A 20,644-nucleotide genomic window follows, 5' to 3' on the forward strand; every position below is an offset into this window, starting at 1 on the left:
GACAGATATCTTGACAGGTAGAAACTACATTTCTGTCAACCAGAATGCTAGCTAGCTAGCTGACAGGAAGTCTAGCTTAGTGGGTGGGCTGTTAGGTTGATCAAAAATTTGGTTGAGACAGCGATTTCTATATGGAAGCTGGTGCAGATTGGCTTAAAGAGCTGTTTGCCTATTGTAATCACACATCATACAGGGTTTGTCCAATTCTCTCTACAGTTTATGAATTTTACATGGTGTACCACTTCATGGCTGAGTTGCTGTTGTTCCCAAAGGAATGAAATTTCAAAAAACTGTCTTACTGCAAAGGTGGCATCCATTGCAGTACCACTCTTGAAGTCACTGAGCTCTTCAGGATGACCCTTTTCTATCATTAGTGTTTGTAAATGTAGACTGCATGGCTAGGAGCTTTTATACACCTGTGGCAATGGGTCTCATTATAATACACCTGAATTCAACAATTAACAGGTGTGGACAAATACTTCTGACCATAAACGTATATTGTGTGTTTTCTTGTGACTCTTAGGTAATATTGCTATTCTTGTTTCCACGAAAAAGATCTGTTGTAAATTATGTGAGGAATCATTTTTCTGTTTTCATGGGGAAAGAAATGGATGGCCTGGCCTCTGCCAACCTATATACATTAAGCTCGTAAATTGAAATGTTGATCTCTTGTCTCATGTTCGTCTTTTGATGTCAAGCCCAAATGTTTTCAGTCTACAGCAAAAAAAAAGGAGCTGGCCTAACTGTCCCGATACTTTTGGAGGGGAGTGAATCTGAGGTGACAAGAACTTAAAAATATAATATACATAACACAGGAGTAGCCATTTTTCTATATATTGACATTTCAGTGCAAGAAAAAAAAAATCTAAACACCTAATTCTGTACCTTTATGTAAGCGTAACTACACGTCTTGACAAGATAGGAGTAAAAGAAAGACTTGGTTGATTTAAATTTTTGCAGTGCAGTGGATAACCACCCCAGGGCCACACCTGCATGCTGTCAGAGCTACACAACAGTTCTGACAGCCTCAGAAGAGAATTCTATTGCACAGAAGCAAAAATTTTGTTTGTGTGAAATCTGGTCTGCATGCATGAAAACACATGTCACAGCAGAGTCATCTCACCTCAACAAGAGGATGCCAGTGGGCGACAGGCTTTCGAGGATATGTGAGCATTTCACTCCAGTGGTCTCGACCGAGGTTGTCTGCATCGTTGCCAACTCGACACACACCGATGACCTCATTATGGCCTACACTGTGGGCGTGAGGAGGGAGAGAGAGAAATAATGTGATCACGACTGACCCTGCATTCCTAAAAGATGATACAGCATACCTAAAGAGTGAGAAGAAATAATGGAACGCAAACCTGTCAAACTATTTATGTGACAGAGAAAGTTATTGCTTTGCCCTTTAATTTTTCATTCCTTTAGTCATGCAGTAGAATAAAGTTTGAAAATGACTCATGCAAAAGAGCAGCAAAATACTTAATGACTCCTCTGGTAAAAGCTTCTAACCGGTCATAGTCCATCACGGCAATCAGCAGGCTGATCTGCTCTATATTTTCTGGAGGGACATCAAAGACAATGGCCTCATTATAGACGGGATTCAAAGTGTTCCGCTTAGTCGACGTCTTCCTCTTCTTCAGTCTGCGCCCGTCACACATTAGTGAAACCTTCACATAAGGGTCTGAGGAAAAGAGAGAAACAGAATGGCAATCAGGCTTTATTTTTCATTCAGTGTATAATTGAGACTTTGTACTGACAGGTAGAATGACTTTTTTAATTACCAGATGCACCAGTGATATCCATGGCTTTAAGATTGCGAGCCTTTATCATCGTGATGGTCAATCTGCCAGCAGTGGGCAGGTAACAGAGCGAAAACATAAGATCCCCGAGGTCCACATTATCCTGAAAGATAGCACAAAATAGCATGAGCTATCAGCTGCATTTCCCCCAAGTTTCTGTTGCTTAAAACAGCAAAAAGCACCTGGGCAGTCAAAAATAATGAGAGTATCTGAAGCACTACTTGTCACTACTGCTGCTAAAAGAAAAAAATAAAAATAATTGCATGACCAGCTGACATTTTGTTCCAGAGTTCAACCGTGTTAGAGCTACGGAAAAGTCTCTTCTGTCACATTGCATAGATAAAAGCCTCCCACATTTCAGCCAACATGGCGACTTCTGTTCAGCTGCTGAGAGGCATTGGCTCTCTTATCACTTGCTCTTAAAATAACTCAGCTAAACATGCAAGAACCAGGAAAACACACAAACGTGTCTGCTGAAGACAACAACTCCTACAGCTGAGTCTCTTGCTGATCCACCAGTACGTCGGAAAGGTTGTGTTGGTGTTTTGAGTCAGGTGCCATCTGCTAATAACTTTCAGTGCAATCATTTGTAAAAGGAAGGCTGGTGAGATGTATCAGTGTGTGAAAAAACTGTAGTGATTTGATGTGGAAAAGCTGCTTCCTACATTATGACTGAAGCAATGATACATAATAATGTCAGAACTTTAAAGTTATTACAAGTGGGATCTATGACGAAATAGCAACTTTTTTTGCACAATTCTGTGTTTTTTTATGTTGACAGACAGTGCCAAACTCAGGGGGTATTGATCAACGTCAGTTTAAAGAATGGCCACTCTACTGAAGCAGTTGTCTCTGGTAATGGGGCACAGACAGTGTTCTGAAGGTCTTGGTCAGGGTAGGGAAGGGCACAAAACCAAGTTCTAGCAGATGGAAAGGCACATTGTAGAGTGCTCTGCCAAGTTTGGACCAATGAAAGGCAACCTTAAGGGCACTTAAGGATGCGTTGTCCAATGGAAGGGCAGCCTCTAGGGCCTTGGTTCTCAACTGGTGGGTCAGGGTCCCAAAAGAGGGTTTGAGAGCCACTTTCAGAGGGTAGTGGATGTGTGCCTGAAAAAAAATAATCCAGTGAGGAACACTCTCGTCATACATTTAACCATAATGAATGGATATACTGTACAGCTTTACTTTGCAGAGAAGGCTCTGCTCAAAAGATACTCTTTGGGTTAGTCAAGCAGCATGCTCAGGGTTTCCAGGGAGTGCATGGCTAGAAACGTCCATATGGATAGATGAATTTATGACAATGTGTACTGAATTCAGTACAACCAGTTCAAGAGCAATTAATTCACAGTAGCATGAATATGAATATGATGATGCAACAATGTTTATGCTATAAAGGTGGAGGCTGGGGTGGAGGAGGTTAAGCTTTGCCAGCAACAGCAACGTGGTGCATCACCATTAATGTACTTCATATAGGGATGGAGAAAAAAAGCTGTGATTGGCTATGGGAGCTGGGAGGTGGGATCAGCTTGCCATCAGCTAATCACGGCTGTGCATCTGACTTCCATGTCCTGCATGAGAAAATGCTAAGCTTCATATTATCGGGTCGGTGTCAGGCAAAAACCTTGTATCTCCATGTTTCATGATTTCAATATTTTTTACATAAATCTGAACCATTGGTCCCCCTTTACATCTATCATTGGGTTTTAACCAATTTCAAAGAAATGAAAAGTGTTAAAAAAAAAAAAAAAGATGCTGACTATGGCCATTTAATGTTGAATAAATTGAAAAATACAGCTTTTTTTTCACTCCCTGAAAAGGGTTGATTTTGGCGATATGAATTGGGGATATTTTTTTCATTTTTGAAGCTGGGTTGTTCAAGGTACTTAGCAATAGCAGTGGCATTAGCCTCTAGTGGTAGTTAGTCTTGCCCCTTTAAGCATGGCATGCTCTGGAAGCTATAGGCTATACCGTGCTACTGATGGCTATAGTTTCTCTGTATTATTTAGGAAGTTCTTGGAAAAATAATGAATAAACAGTTTGGTTAAATTGTGACCTGGTGTTGTAGGTGTAAAAACTGAGCCCATGAACCTGGAAAGCTACTGTTGACATGAGTTGGCCTTCACAACACTTCTTCAGGATATTGTCAGAGGACACCTGCAGCCTGCATCACTCCCAATCCAGAGTACCCTTCCTTACTGAACGCTGGTGTTTCACTTCAACTTTCTGAAGATAAATTGGAAATTACTGACCTCCAACAGAAGAGCTGAGTGGAAATTTGTCACCCAAGTAAGTTCATGGCTGTTGCTTTATTCTTCTATTTGCTGACAACTAGACAAGCTTCAATAGGTTTACTCTAGGAAAACATTACGTCAGCTATTGAATTAGAAAACTAAGCTGAAATAACAAGTTTTAGTTTAGTTTGTTGACACAAACAGCTGTTCGGATATGCTGAGGCAAGGGGCAATGGTCACTGAAATCTTTGGAGGCAAATGGCACCACTAATGCCAAATAGGTCATACAACCCAACTTCAGAAATATCTAAATGTCCCTTTAAGGGATGCCTCCATCTTTTTGCTTTGTTGGATCTTTTGTTCCATTTCAAGTCCAGACTGTTGCATTTTTCATCAAAAACATTTGCTGCTAAATAAAAAATGTATTAAATTTGGGTTGCAATTTGCCATTAATGAAGCTGTGGTTGGTCCTGATGCTCAACCAGCTGTGAACCACTGCTGTAGCACACTTCATAGTGCTATGTCAACTGGAAAAGTATGAAGGTACTTTATCACATTTTATCCACTCTTAGGTCACCCTAGAGGGCTCTTTACCATATTTTGTCTGTTGGATGGGCATCCTAGAGGATACTAAACAACATTGTGTCCAGTGGAAGGGCATCATAGGGGCTTCATCACACTGTGTCTACTGGGAGTGCACCCTAGAGTGCACTTTATCATATTTTTATGTGCCATAGGGGGCATTCAATAGGGCACTTTCTTCTGTACTTTTTGGAACATTGGAGCACCAAGGGAGACGATCTCCCCCTGCTCCCTTCTGAGTCCACCAGTCCTAACAGAGGTACATTTGAGGAAAATCTTTTGCTGTTTAGTCTGCTCAAACTGTACAGCACAGTGAGGTTTTGGTTCCAGGGTACATTGTGTGCTTTCAGCTGGCTGTGGTTGATGCCTTCACAGCACACTTGCAGAGAGGAAGCAGATATGTAACTTTCCACTCATAACAGTAAGACTGACAGATATATTGGCTGTCTGCCAGCAGGAGAGATCAATGGCCTATGACATTTAATTTTCCCAGCAGGCCCTAAGTGTCTCACACACTTTGACACTATGGAGTGTTTTGCAGAAAAGCCTAGACACACTAAGAATAATGCAGCAGACATTGGCTGCATTCACACTGCTGGCTAAAGTGACCTGAATCAGATTTTCTTGCTCCTAAACGAGTCAGATTTGATGACTTTTGACAGTGCGAATAGCAGAAGTCGCATGGAATCTGATCTTTTTTTTTTTTTTTTTTAATCAGATTTGGGACACTTTCATGAAGGTCGTCTCTTTAGCAATGCAACCCTACTTCTGTAAGGCCAGGTTGCACTGAATATGACTTAAACATCACTCATCACTGCTCTGCACTGGCAAGACGGGTGGGAGAAGTGGGCTTACATGACAAACCATGATGAACAGACACAGGCTGTCACGATCAGGGACGAGCCTGCTGCAGCAGATCATCATGTTTTTCAAACTCAGAGCAAACTGTGATATCAGAAAAATATGAAGATCTTCAAACACATAATCCAAAATAAAAACATACAGCTGCAGTGAAGAATCAGGAAGAACTGGGAGAAAAAAATCAGAGCATGAGTGTGCAAATTAAAGAGTGAAATATCACTGATCTGAATATATTAATTCCAGTTTCTCCATTTAAGGGCATTATTTCTGATATATGGTGTGTCTCAAAGTTTAGGACATCATATTCCAGCTGTAACTCCAAAAGTACAAGGAGAGTATAAATGTGGACATAATTGAAGTCTTATACATACAAATAAGTAGAAGTCTTCAGTGAGTTGTTTCATCTCTGGTGTATGATGATAACTTTAAAGCATTTTTATATACTCCACGATCATATATTTATGGGTCTTTCTCCCTACTCTGTGAATAAGAGATCTGATTGGTCAGTACATTGAATGTCCTACAGGCAGATCTCTTATCCCAAATATACTGGGGTTGTTTTGGAGCAAGGTTATGTGTTCAGCACGCCATGGTAATCCACCCAGGTAAGAAATGAACAATCTTTGTTGTACTGAAAAAGATGACCCTGAAGTTATAACTGAAGGAGGGCACTTTGTACTCCTGCAGGGAGTTGCATGCTCATTTTGCATAATGGTATAATCTCTCTTCATATTCTGCAATGTCTTTGTTGTCTTTTTAAGCATGCACAATTTTTGAGTTCAGTACTAGTTCACACCAGAGTCTGACACAGGTCACATGTATCTTAAAGTAATATGAACAGCACAACAAAGCAATTGGATCTTAGAAAAAAAAACAAAAAAGCTTTCATGCTTCAGTGTAAGAGCAGCAAAAGACACTTCGGTTATGTTCAAACTGCAGGCAGATGGGACCTAGATCTGACCTTTAGTGACAGTTTGAACTGTACAAGTCTGCTGATCTGATCATTTTTAAGTCAGATTATGTGGTCTTATAGTGTACTCAAGTAAATGTACAGTTACTCTGGTTAAAATTTACTCATGTAAAAGTAAAAGTACGTCTATAAATCTACTCAAGTAAAAAGTATTTGATTAAAAGTTTACTTTAAGTACTGAGTACTGAATAGCTACTAAAGAACTGTATGATAAAATATCACAGATGCTCTTAAGAAGAACAAGAGAATATATCTCAAACCAGGTTGTTCAGGTAAATCACATCTGTACAATAAAGTAAGACATAGCACAATTGTTACTGTTGATAGACTTACATAGAATAAGATTTGGCACTTTAAACACATATGTTGGTCTAAACAACAAACAGCTAAACTACACTTTTGAAAGTCTAAAATATTTTAACATATGACAGAGCTGCTCTAACTCTTGAAAATTTGTGGCAAGCTTGGTCTCCTCTGGCAAGAACAAAACAGAAGTTAAAGTTATAGCAACACGATTCATACTGATGAAGATCAAAACTTCCTTTAGGAGCAGCTAAAGTCAAAACCTGACTGAGTGGATAACTTCACTTATTGTGCAAATGTGTCTCATATCAAAAACAACAACAAACATGAGCAAAAGAAACCCAGCATGCATCAATGTACAGCAGAAAACATTCAAACCCAATACAACACAAATAAATACATCTAGAATATATATACATGCTCTGCCCAAGGGCATGATGGGAAACTCTGCCCACAATAATTTCAAAGCTGAACCAACACTGGTGGATCAACACTGTCGAAAAACTCCAAAACCGAAGACCATTTCACTCAGAATAACACTTTGGGAGTTAAAATCAAATCTGACATGTTTAACCCTGAGATATTAACACTCCAGTTGTTGCTGTTTTTGGGTGTGATGTTGAATCATTCTCTTGCTAAGTGCTACTTTGTAGTACATAAAACCTTAAACTGGGAATACGTTGTACTGGCAAATCACAGCACTTCTGTTCTGATACAGTGTCTTAGCTGATGGGTCTGTGAGAGTGGTGGTCAGGGCTGTTCGGTCTGCAGGCAGACTAGTTTGGCTTACAGTATATACGGCAGGTTCCACTGCACAGCTGTGGCAGCATGAAACCATGAACCACACACAGACGCATGTCAGTGGGCGCCACATTAACTTCCACAAAGACTGTGATGTGTGACACCTGTGTCACTGTGATTCACGCTTACAGTTCAGTTGAGGGCTAATACAGGCCATGTTCAAAACACGATCTGCCCGGCACAATGCTAACTAAGATTTGGGCAATAAATGTGAATTAAGCATCACAGTTTGCAGTGGGAAAAAAATCCTTATGAGTCATGCTGAATAACTGTCATACATTATTTAAAAAAATGTGCTTTTGGACAAAGGTTAACTGAAGGTTTATTGAAGTAGGAGTTGAATACCTTAGTAAAACAGAATCCCTTTCAATGACAAATTTTGTAAAGATATACATGATGATGTAAATGTTTGGATGGAATCTATAGAATATTTAATGCCATTATTGAAATGGGTCTTTAAAAGAATAAGTAGATTCTACTGTTTTCTTTAAACCTCGCATTAGCGTCCTCTGGGATTAAGCTGTTGCTTTATCTGTTATCAGTACATGTGTGCGCCTGAAGATTTAATTTCTTAAGACATAAATCCCCTTGTATCTTGTGCATTTCTTGTTACTATCAGGATCACATATTCAACCAGGCTATGATAATGCATTTTAATTTTCATGATGGATTAACAAACAGGCCCTCCAGAAAATGCTTTCAACATCCCAGAAGGATCATGTGGGCTCAACATGCCTCACAGCCCATAGTCTTTGTGCACACAAGAGATCCAGGTAGGAGGAGATAGCCTAGTGCAGTTTTTCATGTGCTTAATAGTCCTTGATAGGCAATAGACAGTAATCAAATCCTGTAGGTATTAAAAAATCACACTGCAAGTCTCTGATATTTATTCTATATTCCAAAGTAACTCAGAGAAAATGGCTTTTTTAATTGCTTATCACTTAAAGATAAGGCTAGAATGTTGAATAAAACAGAGGAAATCTACACCTCATAATAATACACAACAGTCATTCATGAAGAAGTGAAATATGCACCATTTTATAGATCTGGTTTTACCCTGTGGTAGCATTTCTATTTTCTAAGGGTAAGGCCATGGAGGACAAAAAAATCCATCTTAAAACACATTCATAAAAATATGATCAAACATTTTTAACCAACTTTTGTTGGGTTAAATCTTGTTATCAACTTCAGTGCTGATTAAAACTCAAATATTTAATAATTGTAAGGATATGAATCATTTAAATGCCATTTTTATTACATGGTGTTACTGTTATTTTTATGAATACATAAATAAAAGAATAAGGGACTTGTCAATAAAATAAATGTTGGTGTACTGGGGTGTTGTTTTAAAATCATGGTACAGGGTATCAAAGTTAGAAATGAAATTAACTTTAATGCAAAGATGCACTGTGCAGATTTAAAATTTACTGCATGTCAAGGTATACTGTAGTAAGGACAAAAATAGCCAATAGCCACTTTATTAGGTACACCTAGCTAGTACTGGGTTGGACCCGCTCTTGCCTTCAGAACTGCCTTAATTCTTCATGGCATAGTTTCAGCAAGGTGTTGGAACCATTCCTGAGATTTTGATCCATACTGACATGAAAGCATCACGCAGTTGCTTCAGATTTGTCGGCTGCACATCCATGGCACAAATCTCCTGTTCCACCACATCCCAAAGGTGCTCTATTGGATTCTTAAAAAAACCCACAAAAAAAAAACCATAAAAAGAAACCAAAACTATATATATACAGTTGAAACCAGAAGTTTACATACACTATATAAAAAGGCATATAAACTTTTTTTCTCACAGTCTAACATGAAATCAGATTAAACTTTTCCTGTTTTTGGTCAATTAGGATTACCAAAATTATTTCTATTTGCTAAATACCAGAATAATGAGAAAATGATTTTTTTAAGACAATTTTTATTACTTTCTTCAAAGTCAGAAGTTTACATACACTAAGATTACTATGCCTTTAAACAATTTGGGAAAGTCCAGATGATGATGTCATGTCTTTGGAAGCCTCTGATAGGTTTATTGACAACATTTGAGTTAATTAGAGGCACACCTGTGGATGTATTTTAAGGCACACCTGAAACACACTGCTTCTTTGTGTAACATCATGGGAAAATCAAAAGAAATCAGCCAAGATATCAGGAAGAGAACTGTGGACTTGCACAAGTCTGGTTCATCCTTGGGTGCAATTTCCAGATGCCTGAAGGTGCCACGTTGATCTGTTCAAACAATTATACGCAAGTATAAACACCATGGGAATGTCCAGCCATCATACCACTCAGGAAGGAGACGGGTTCTGTGTCCCAGAGATGAATGTGCTTTGGTCCGAAAAGTGCATCTCAACCCAAGAACAAAAGCAAAAGTCCTTGTGAAGATGCTGGCTGAAGCTGGTAAGAGTGTGTCATTATCAACAGTCAAACGAGTCCTGTACCGACATTGGCTGAAAGGCCACTCTCCCAGGAAGAAGCCATTACTCCAAAAGAAACATAAAAAAGCCAGATTACAGTTTGCAAATACACACAGGGACAAAGACCTTAATTTTTGGAGACATGTTCTGTGGTCTGACGAAACTAAAATTGACCTTTTTGGCCATAATGACCATCGTTACATTTGGAGAAAAAAGGGGAAAGCTTGCAAGCCTGAGAACACCATCCCAATTGTGAAACATGGGGGTGGCAGCATCATGTTGTGGGGTTGTTTTGCTGCAGGAGGGACTGGTGCACTTCACAAAATAGATGGCGTCATGAGGAAAGAACATTATGTGGAAGTACTGAAGTAACATCTCAAGACATCAGCCAGGAAGTTAAAGCTTGGGTGCAAATGGGTTTTCCAAATGGACAATGACCCTAAGCATACTGCCAAACTGGTTACAAAGTAGCTTAAGGATAACAAAGTTAATGTTTTGGAGTGGCCATCACAAAGCCCTGATCTCAATCCCATTGAAAATTTATGGGCAGAGCTGAAAAGGCATGTGCAAGCAAGGTGGCCTACAAACTTGGCTCAGTTACACCAGTTCTGCCAGGAGGAATGGGCCAAAATTCCTGCAAACTATTGTGAGAAGCTTGTGGAAGCATATCCAAAACGTTTGTCCCAAGTCTTACAGTTTAAAGGCAATGCTACCAAATACTAATAAAATGTATGTAAACTTCTGACTCTCAAGAAAATAATAAAAAAATGTCTAAAAAATGATCTCTCTCATTATTCTGGTATTTAGCAAATAGAAATAATTTTGGTAATCCTAACTGACCAAAAACAGGAAAAGTTTAATCTGATTTAATGTTAGATGGTGAGAAAAAAAGAAAAAAAAGTTTATGTGCCTTTTTATATGGTGTATGTAAACTTCGGGTTCAACTGTATATATACAAACACAGTGCTGAACAAATTTATTAGACCACCGGTCATAAAAACAAGAAAACATAAATATTTGGGAAATCTTTCAGAAACTTGTTTAAAACTAAAAATGTTATTGTTATTTATTTGGCAAATAACAAACTGAAAAACTAAACAGTCCATAATAAACAAAAAACTTCATATTTTGTATGGCCTCCTTTAGCCTTGATAACAGCTTGCATTCTTGCTGGCATTGTTTTTATGTACTTTTCCACAGTCTCTTTTGTTATTGAGTACCAAATAGTTTCTAGCTGTTCCCACAGACTTGCTTTAGATTAAACTTTTGTGCGATCAATCCTTGAATCTACTAAATCCCAAATTTGTTCAATAGGATTCAAATCCAGACTTTGACTTGGCCAGTCCATCAGTTCCAGTACTCCAGATTCCTTTTTCTATGTCAAATAGTCTCTGCACAGCTTTGAAGTATGTTTGGGGTCATTGTCTTGTTGGTATATGAACCCACGACCAATCAGATTCAGTTCAGATGAGTCCATGATGCACTAAGATGTTGTGGTAGACGTTCATGTTCATGATACCGTCGATTTTCATTAATTTGCCCACACCGTATCCATAAATGGAACCCCATACCATAATGGAATCTGGCATCTGGCATCAAAACGTTCTCCAGCTTTTCTGCGGACATAAACACGATGATGCTGACCCAAGAGTTCAAACTTGGACTCGTCCATCCAGAGTACCTTCTTCCAGTCATCAACAGTCTAGTGTTTGTGCTCCCTGGCAAATCTGAGGCATTTCTGGATGTTTGCAGGCCTCAATAATGGCTTCTTAGCAGCTAAACCTTGTTCCGTCAGTCGTCAGCTTATGGTCATTCTGGAGACTTTCTCAGACTCTGATCTAGAAGCATTCATCTCTGTCTGAAGATCAGCAGTGGTCTTCCTTCTGTCTCTAGTACTTAAAATCTTTAGGTGTCTGACATCTGCTTCAGTTAACTTTCGTTTCCTGCCTCTTCCTTGGCGCATTTTGTAAGTACCAGTCTCGGCAATTGACTCCAAAGCATCCTTGACCACACTGTGAGAACACTTTATGTCTTTCCCTGTTTGTCTCAAAGAGCATCCAGCATCATGAAGTGCTTTAATGCGGACTCTTTCATCTTCAGTGAGCTCTCGATGTTTTATCATTTTCAACAAAAATGAGGTATTTCAAACTGAATTCACCTTTTTATACCCACATTTGAGCCGACTCACTGGGCTTCTCTGAGAAGTCAGAAATTAACCAAGCATAACATTCAACCACTAAAACTCATTTTTCTGTTCAGGAATGCAAGTAAATAACTATAATTTGGCATATTAATCGAGAAATATTAATGTGCTTGACTATTTTTTCAGTTTTTTTGTAAATCAGTAAATTTGAAAATTCATGAATAATAATAAATAATTATATCTTAACATTAAAACTATCATTTGGCTTAAAGAGCTTCTACATATTGGTGTATTAACCTTTGCAGAAACATAAAAAAATGATTTTGGTAATTACCCATGCTGTTAATTTAGGGCAGCTGTGGCATAAACCTTACTTTGGATGGTGGTCTAATAAATTTAATAAGCACTGTATAAATATATAATCATGCACACACACACAAATATATATATATATATATGTGCATGATAAAAAAAAGTAAAAAGCAAAAAAAAAACCAATAAACACTCATTTTAGCAAAAATGTCTACATTGACAACCAAAGTTAATTTCAGAGCTTTACAAGCTGAGTCTAAAATTCAGTAAACAACAATAAAGCATGCAGTCAGTCCCCTCATCAGTTATTTCAATCATTAAAATTTCAGTTTCATAATCAGTCAATCTAGTGATCATGACAACTTGCTCCATTCTTTGGGAAACATCATGTCATTCCTTGTTCCTGTGTCAGAGATGATTAGCTTTTATCTGAGGGTAACCGGCATGTGCTCAAATGCATGAGTGCAAGTGTGTGCAAGTGTTTGTGCAAGTTTAAGCTTGTGTGTGCTCTGCATTTCCTGTGTGCAAGTGAGAGAGCAAGAGAGAGAGAGAGAGAGAGAGCGATTACAGCGTGGAGGACTGAAAATGTTTCTCTCTGGATCTCTGGCTCCCATCACCACCTGTCACATTTTATTCTGTTCTAACTGTGTAATATCGATTCCAGATCAGTGACAAAGTGCAGAAACATTAGCACTCTCCCAAAAACAACATGAATTTAATAGCTGACATGAAAAACTATCAGTACTTTAGAGGGAAAAGGGATTTGGGCTCATCCAGTGCTTTACCAGTCATCTGACTACTCAAAGGGCTTTTACACCGTAGGTCACTCTTACCCATTCACACCATTCACAAAGTGACGGTGGAGGTTGCTGTGGAAAGTGTCCATCTGTATAAAATAATCCCTTTCATTCACACTCATACTTACTCACACGCTACTGATGCAGCAGCGGGAGTGTATTTGTGGTTAAGTGTCTTGACCATGGAAGCGGCATGCAGAAGCTTGGGATCAAACCCCCAACATTTAGCCCTGACGTTCAAGGTCCTGATCTCACATACTGACCACATAATCGTCTCAAAGGCATTTTTCAGCATTTTCTCAGTTGAGAGCTGTGATTGTTTCTAACTCTAAAGTTTAGCTAATTATATGTGCATACAAACATCAGCTTATGCTAAATGTCAGACAACCTCTTTAAGAATACATTTGAAAGCCTTATTCAGATTATTAACTTCAAAAACCCACTCTTCTCTAATGTCCTTTAATGTTAATTTTAATCTCTTTTCCCCTAATAGATGAAGCATTAGCTTAAGTAAATGTTGTTGTGCACTGATACCCTGCATCATACAGTCTTTGTCTTCTCACAAATTTTATTGGCATGGCCACTCTAATGGCAGAGACCCTCTGAATTATGCATGGGCTTCTCCGGCCGATTCCCCATGGTACTGACTGCACACAGTGCAAGGTCATGACTCGCTTGCAGTCAAACGTTTACACAAAGAGCATGGGCTTTTCCGCCCCTCATGTGTAGGGAACGTTAGTACTTGTTATCTCACCATAACAACATATGAACTAAATATCAGTCACATAGTTGTCAGTCAGAAAAGCAATCGCCATATTATATCAGTAAGTCAGTTATGCTGAGTATAAAGCTCCACAGACATCAAAGTTCAGCCAAGTTCTGTTGAGCTGATGAAGTGAAATAAGATTAGAGCCCATAAATATCAAATGCACTTTAAAGGCTGTGCCTTGTTCAATCTCAGAACCCACTGGCAATCATCATCTGTCATTGTGTGATAGGCTATATATTTGACCCTGGGAAGCAAATGCTCATTTTAGGGGAGCTCCAGTGAACCCAGTGGGTGTCTTTAAATAATTTCCAGCCAAGCCTTTCTTTCTTTCTTTTCCATGTGATTTATCAGAAAAAACTAATGCCATCATATCTTTATAACAGCTTCATAATGTCATAGAATCATGCATGTTCATCTGTCGAGTGATCAAGAGTAGAATTAAAGTTATAGAGTTGGTTCACTCTGACAGGCTGGCTGAATTACAGATATACTAGGAGAGGAAAGCAATGCTTTCTGTATTGAAAAACCAGACTTCAATGAACAGATTCTAAATTTTAATGAGAATCTGTTGAATTCACTTTTTTAAAGGAGTAGTTCATGTATTTTAAAAGGTAGGGCTGTATGACACACAATGTCATAAAAATAATAATAGAAATTTTGATTTCTGTTCAAACCCAAGTATTTAACATGATCAGTCATTGGTTTTACAACATCTTCTGATTTCAAATGATGAACAAAATCACTGTATTGCCTTGAACAGCAGCCACAACTGTGTAACAAAATTTATACCAAGTTAGGTCCAACTCCTTGAAGTCCCTGTTAAGTGAAAAAAAAACATCTGTATTTTATTTTTTTTTTTTTTTTTTTTTTTTTTTTATGGCCATTGTGTTAAGAGCCACCAGGCAAAATTTCAGTAATAAAAAATCCTGAATTTAAGATTCAAAATCATAAAAAATGAGGTAGTTAAATCTGCTCTAGGAAGGTGTGGCGGTTAAATGAGCTGAAGCCACACCCTCTCACGAGAAATAAGATCCTCTAAAGCCTGTCTTATGCTTGACGCTTCTGCAAGGTCACGAGTGTCTGCGCGTCGAACGTGACATCCAATATCAAGACATTTTGCAGGAATTTATTGTGTCTATGAATGTCTATCATAAAACTTAATCATTACACAGCTAACAGACATGAGGAATAGAGTGGTAGACGATTGCAGGATCCTTTCCATAGTGAAGAAAAACCCCTTCACAACATCCACCCGAGTGAAGAACACTCTCCAGGAAGTAGGTGTGTCAGTATCTAAGTCTACCATAAAGAGAAGGCTTCACGAGAGCAAATACAGAGGGTTCACTACAGGGTGCAAACCATTATCAGCCTCAAAAATATAAAGGCCAGATTAGACTTTGCCAAAAAAAAAAAAAAAAACAACAACAACAACAAAAGAAGCCAGCACAGTTCTGGAACAGCATTCTTTGGACAGATAGAACTAAGATCAACCTGTACCAGAATGATGGGAAGAAGAAAATATGGAGAAGGCTTAGAACAGCTCATGATCCAAAGCACACCACATGTTCTGTAAAGCATGATGGAGGCAGTGTGATGGCATGGGCATGCATGGCTTCCACTGGCACTGGGTCATTAGTGTTTACTGATGATGTGACAGAAAACAAAAGCAGCCGGATAAATTCTGAAGTGTATAGGGATATACTTTCTGCCCAGATTCGGCCAAATGCAGCAAAGTTGATTGGACAGAACTTCACAGTACAGATGGACAATGACCCAAAACATGCTACAAAAGCAACCCAAGAGTTTCTTAAGGCAAAGAAATAGAATATTCTGCAGTGGCCATGCCAATCACCAGATCTCAACCTGATTGAGCATGCATTTCACTTGCTTAAGACAAAACTTAAGGCAGAAAGACCCACAAACAAGCAACAACTGAAGACAACTGCAGTAAAGGCCTGGCAAAGCATCGCAAAGGAAGAAACCCAGCATTTAGCGATGTCCATGGGTTCCAGACTCCAGGTAGTCATTGACTGCAAAGGATTCTCAACAAAATATTAAAAATGAACATTTTATTTATACTAATGTTTATTTGTCCAATTACTTTTGAGCCCCTGAGATGGGAAGACTTTTTATAAAAATGGTTGCAATTCCTAAATGTTTCGAAGAATATTTTTGTTCAACCCCTTGAATTAAACCTGAAGGTCTGCACTTCAATTGCATCTCAGTTGTTTCATTTCAAATCCAATGTGGTGGCATGCAGAGCCCAAATCATGAAGCTTGTGTCTCTGTCCAAATATCTATGGGATTGACTATATATATATTTAAGACAAGAATATGCCTTGGCTCCCTCTGCTTCTCACTTTGATTAAAGTGAGAGCTGTTTTGGTGGAAAAGGAAGGTCCCAAACCTTGTAAAGGAAATGAGAAATTTACTCAAAACAAGTGCAACAAGGCATGTGACACAGTGATTTTCTAATCTTGATTATCTTATTTCATGATCACATGGATTCAAATCATAATTGGAAGTACAAATACTGGGTGTACAACCTGTTAAAGAGTCTTTAGTCCCCTGTTTGGAGAAACCAGCTGGGGAGATATCACTATAAATAAAGCCACAAATGTACTGTAGCCATTTTAAAAGACCCTTCAAATAAAATCTAATCTTCTCAGTTTAGGGGCAAGCTCTTTTAATCAATATTTGCTTCACTTCACCTTGATATCAGCAAGCCCTTTATCCGAGTACTATTGTTAAAAATAACAGTTTACAACACTATTGATTAGGAACTCTTTAAACCTAACAGTCCAACACTGCCAGACTGTGTTGATATCATGAAGGTTTAACACCTTTGCCCGCTCTGTCGACATCCAGCTTGGTAATGATGGGAGCCTATGAAATCTAATACACTATTTTGACAGAGCAAATATTTCTACACACCAGTGCACTAACTGTCTACAAAGAAAGAAAAAAGAAAGATACAAATTCATGCCCTCACTATTTTGGAGCCCATGTGTAGGAAGCTGTTAATGGTCTGTAGCACATTGTTTTAGGCCTTCTGCATCCAAAATGTTGGCAAGCTGATATTTGTTGTATCAGCAACCTTCAAAATAGACAGAAATGCAATGTAGCACAACTTTTGACTTAACACTGTAGTCAGAAAATAATGCAGAAAAAATAAAAACAAGACCAACAAATTGTAATTAAATAAAATAAACTACAGATTTTATAGGCAGAAGATGATTCAGTCGCATTTCCATGTCATCTTGTCAGCATTATAGGGTTCTAACCTCTCATTTCAATTAAACGTCATGTAAAATCAGTGCTCACTGATAAGAATTTATCAGAACAGAATTGCATTATTTTAACTGGGAAAGCTTTTTCGTACTTTTGTGTGAAGGGTTCCACAAAAGAAGCAATATGCTTGAATAATTATGGAGATCATTCATTAAATTCAAGGTGCTGAAGTGATTAAATGATCCTCAAAGCAAAAATCCATGCAGATATGTATTCAAACTCCTAATAGCTTGCTGGCTTTCAGCCAATCAGCCCAACAGCTTTCTTAAATTGGTTGTCTGGGCCGTCATAACCAGACTGACTGCTCCTGGAATGCATTTTGTCTTGTCAGGCCTCTGCAAAAATCTGTAGTTGCCCTGCAGGTCCTCCTTTTGCTTGGCTTCCTTACTTATTATCATCTTTTTCAAGGTCCATTTGCTATTACTCAGTATTTGGTAAGAGACAAAAGCATTGATCTAAGCATTCACCTTTATTATAATTTGAAATATATTGCACCAGAAAGTGCTTACCTGGGGTCACCAAAACAAAACAATGTCTGCAACAACCCATATTGTCATTGCGTGAGTACTGACATAAGCTTTTTACATTTAGCATAATGGCTAATTTTAAGGTGTGTATTTAAGTAAAGCCTTAAAGAAGAATTCTACAAACAGTGATAGAACACAGGACATACGTGAAGCATTTTATCAGTTCAGAAAAACAGTGCAGGCTGGATAACTTTATAGGCCAGTACTACTTGCTCACAGCAGGAGATGGTTTTCTGTCCAGCAGTTAACCAAGACTACGATGTGTCAAAAATAACGCAAGGGCTGTAATTGTCAAGGAAATGCATTATACTGTAGAAAAAAAAATCTAATGATGCAGCTCCTTGATGCAGAACACTGCAGAAGAAAAACTTACCAATGTCAAGTTTTACACCAGTTTGTTTGAAGCTAAACTGCACACACAACATTACAACAATATCTATTTTTAGCAAAGACTGGCAGGTGGATCAGTAATTCACACAAATTCATGTTATTAAGGGACAAAGCTCATTATACTGAAATGGCTGCTTGCACACAAATCATTTGCATAAGCGATGAGGAACAGAGCTGCAGGAGACAAACCTGGACACCAGCTGAGTTAGAGGCAGCCTTGCTTGAAAGACACAAGGGATGGAAATTTTCAGCGTAGTATTTTGCAAATTGTTGCAAGTAGTCTCGTTACAGTCCAGAATTTGGGAGTCCTATCTTACTGAAAACTGAATAAACAGAATAGTTTATCTTGAGATGTCAGGATATGAGTTCAGTCAGTTATGATGTGCATGCACATTGTACTCTTGGTTCGACAAGGCAGTGAGACCAAAGAGTTATGAAAGCCTACACATAACACAAAAGTCATTTCAAAGAGAAAACAGAAATGTTTTATGTTCTAAAGTGTCTGTTGTCAGAATTCTGTAACAGCTAGTTGATTATTTGCTATGTTGCCAGCCTTCTTTTTTACCCATCTGGCAATGTTTCAACCAGGACCTGACAGGTTAAAAAATGTTATATTAAATTTGGAAGCAAAAAAGGAGATATGCCCACGCACTTTACTCCATGCCACATAGACGGCCACTCGAAGAAGACTTCTGGTTGAAACACTGTGAATTAATCAACTCTTATGAGTCATATTTCTTTTTTCTAGACTCCAGTAAGTGATGATCACTCTTCATCATCACAGCTGACCAAGGGGTTGGTGTCAAAGGAATTTCACCTATGTTGTAAAAACAGGTTTTTCTTTTAAATATATGTGCTTTATTGATCTTTGTTCACTGACCTCTCTAGGATAAAAGGAGTTGTCAGTAGCAATCAATGGCAAGGAGTCTAATTAATGCTACTTAAGCAATTCATGGAGAACAGAATCATTATAGCTTTTCAAGCTGAAACACTGGATCACTATCAGTGACGCAAACAGTAAATAGTAAATGGATGCAATACACGTAAACACAAACACATAACCTTCATTACACAATAGATTTGTATCAGCTATGCATCGCTAAAAATATCCGTAAGATATCGTGTATTTGCCTATGCAGAGTTTCTGACTTGTGTGGACAGAAAAAGTTAATTCCTTTTAAGATTATTAAAGCCTCTGTAAAACAATTTTTGCATTAAGGGAGAGTGACAAAGAGAGAGTCACTATTGAATCTTAACTAGAGTTCACCAAAACGCACATGGGAGACTCCATGGTCAAGTGGAAGGAAGTTTTTTGGTCTGATGAGACCAAAATGGTACTTTTTGGCCATCAAACAAGATGCTTTGTTTGGCAGACACCAAACAAACACACCATCTCCACTGTGAAAGATGGAGGTGGCACCATCATGTTGTGGGGATGCTTCTCAGCAGCCAGTCCTGGAGGGCTTGTAAAGGTAGAGGGTGAAATGATTTCAGCAAAATATAAGAAAATCCTTGAGGACAATCTTATTCAGTTCGTAGGAGAACTATGGCTTGGGAGAAGATTTATTCTCCAGCCAGACTATGACCCAAAGCATACAGAGAAACCTGCTCAGAAATGGTTGAAAGACAACAAGGTGAATGTTCTGGAGAGGCTGAGTCAAAGACCAGTCCGCAGTCCAACAGAGAATTTGTGGCTGAACTTGAAAAGGGCTGTTCACGCCTAATGCCAATGCAGCCTGACAGAGCTTGAGCAGTTTTGCAAAGAAGAATGGATTAAAATTGCAGTGTCCAGAAGTGCAAGCCTGATTGAGACCTATCCACACATAACACACACACACCTTTAAGTAAAATGAATGGATCATCCTTATACTGTCATTGAATAAAATATAGTCTTAAAGATATCCTGACTTAAAACGGTGTCCTCGTACCCCTCATGTAACATTCATAAAGGTACGTACAAGAGCACATACTCTTTACACATCCATATTGTCAATAAGGAAACATGGCAGTGGGTTTTAAATCCTGTTGACCTTTAGTCAGTCATTCCATGGATTTAATTTACATATGTTTAAAAATGGGTGGTCCCAGCAGAGGGCACTGAATTCAGATAAGTAGTGTCAGATGCAGTAAATGGAGTTTCTTAATGAAAAATATCCCCCACCTCTATCAACCTGCTGTTATGTGAACGTTATTAACAGTTGTTACCAGAGGGAGAAATGCATTAAACACATCTTGCATCTGAATTAATTACCCTTAACCCCTAGCCAACATAAGCAGTGCTTAACTTCTTGATGTCAGTGCATTTTAGCAATATTTCTTGAATAGATTCATGTGTCTTTGTCATGTGCATAGAAAAAGAGGCCTAAAATATGCTGTAAAAAGAATGAACAGACAATTTTTATTGTCTAAAATCAAATAAATAAACAATTAAAACGTCTT

The 20,644-nt window shown here is 38.4% G+C and overlaps 1 protein-coding gene across 1 annotated transcript in view; it reads right to left on the reverse strand.

The window, feature by feature from the left end:
- syt9a (synaptotagmin IXa) overlaps positions 1-20,644 on the reverse strand; it is a 46,271-nt gene that overhangs the window by 4,678 nt on the left and 20,949 nt on the right. Inside the window, exons 4-6 of the mRNA XM_041790732.1 lie at positions 1,785-1,905; positions 1,513-1,684; positions 1,124-1,253 (exon numbers count right to left, since the gene is read on the reverse strand). Of these exons, the coding sequence (XP_041646666.1) occupies positions 1,124-1,253; positions 1,513-1,684; positions 1,785-1,905 (423 nt within the window). The remainder of the gene's footprint in view (positions 1-1,123; positions 1,254-1,512; positions 1,685-1,784; positions 1,906-20,644) is intronic.

This window comes from Cheilinus undulatus, linkage group 1 (assembly GCF_018320785.1).
Source record: "Cheilinus undulatus linkage group 1, ASM1832078v1, whole genome shotgun sequence".
In the NCBI taxonomy this organism is placed as follows: Eukaryota; Metazoa; Chordata; class Actinopteri; order Labriformes; family Labridae; genus Cheilinus; species Cheilinus undulatus.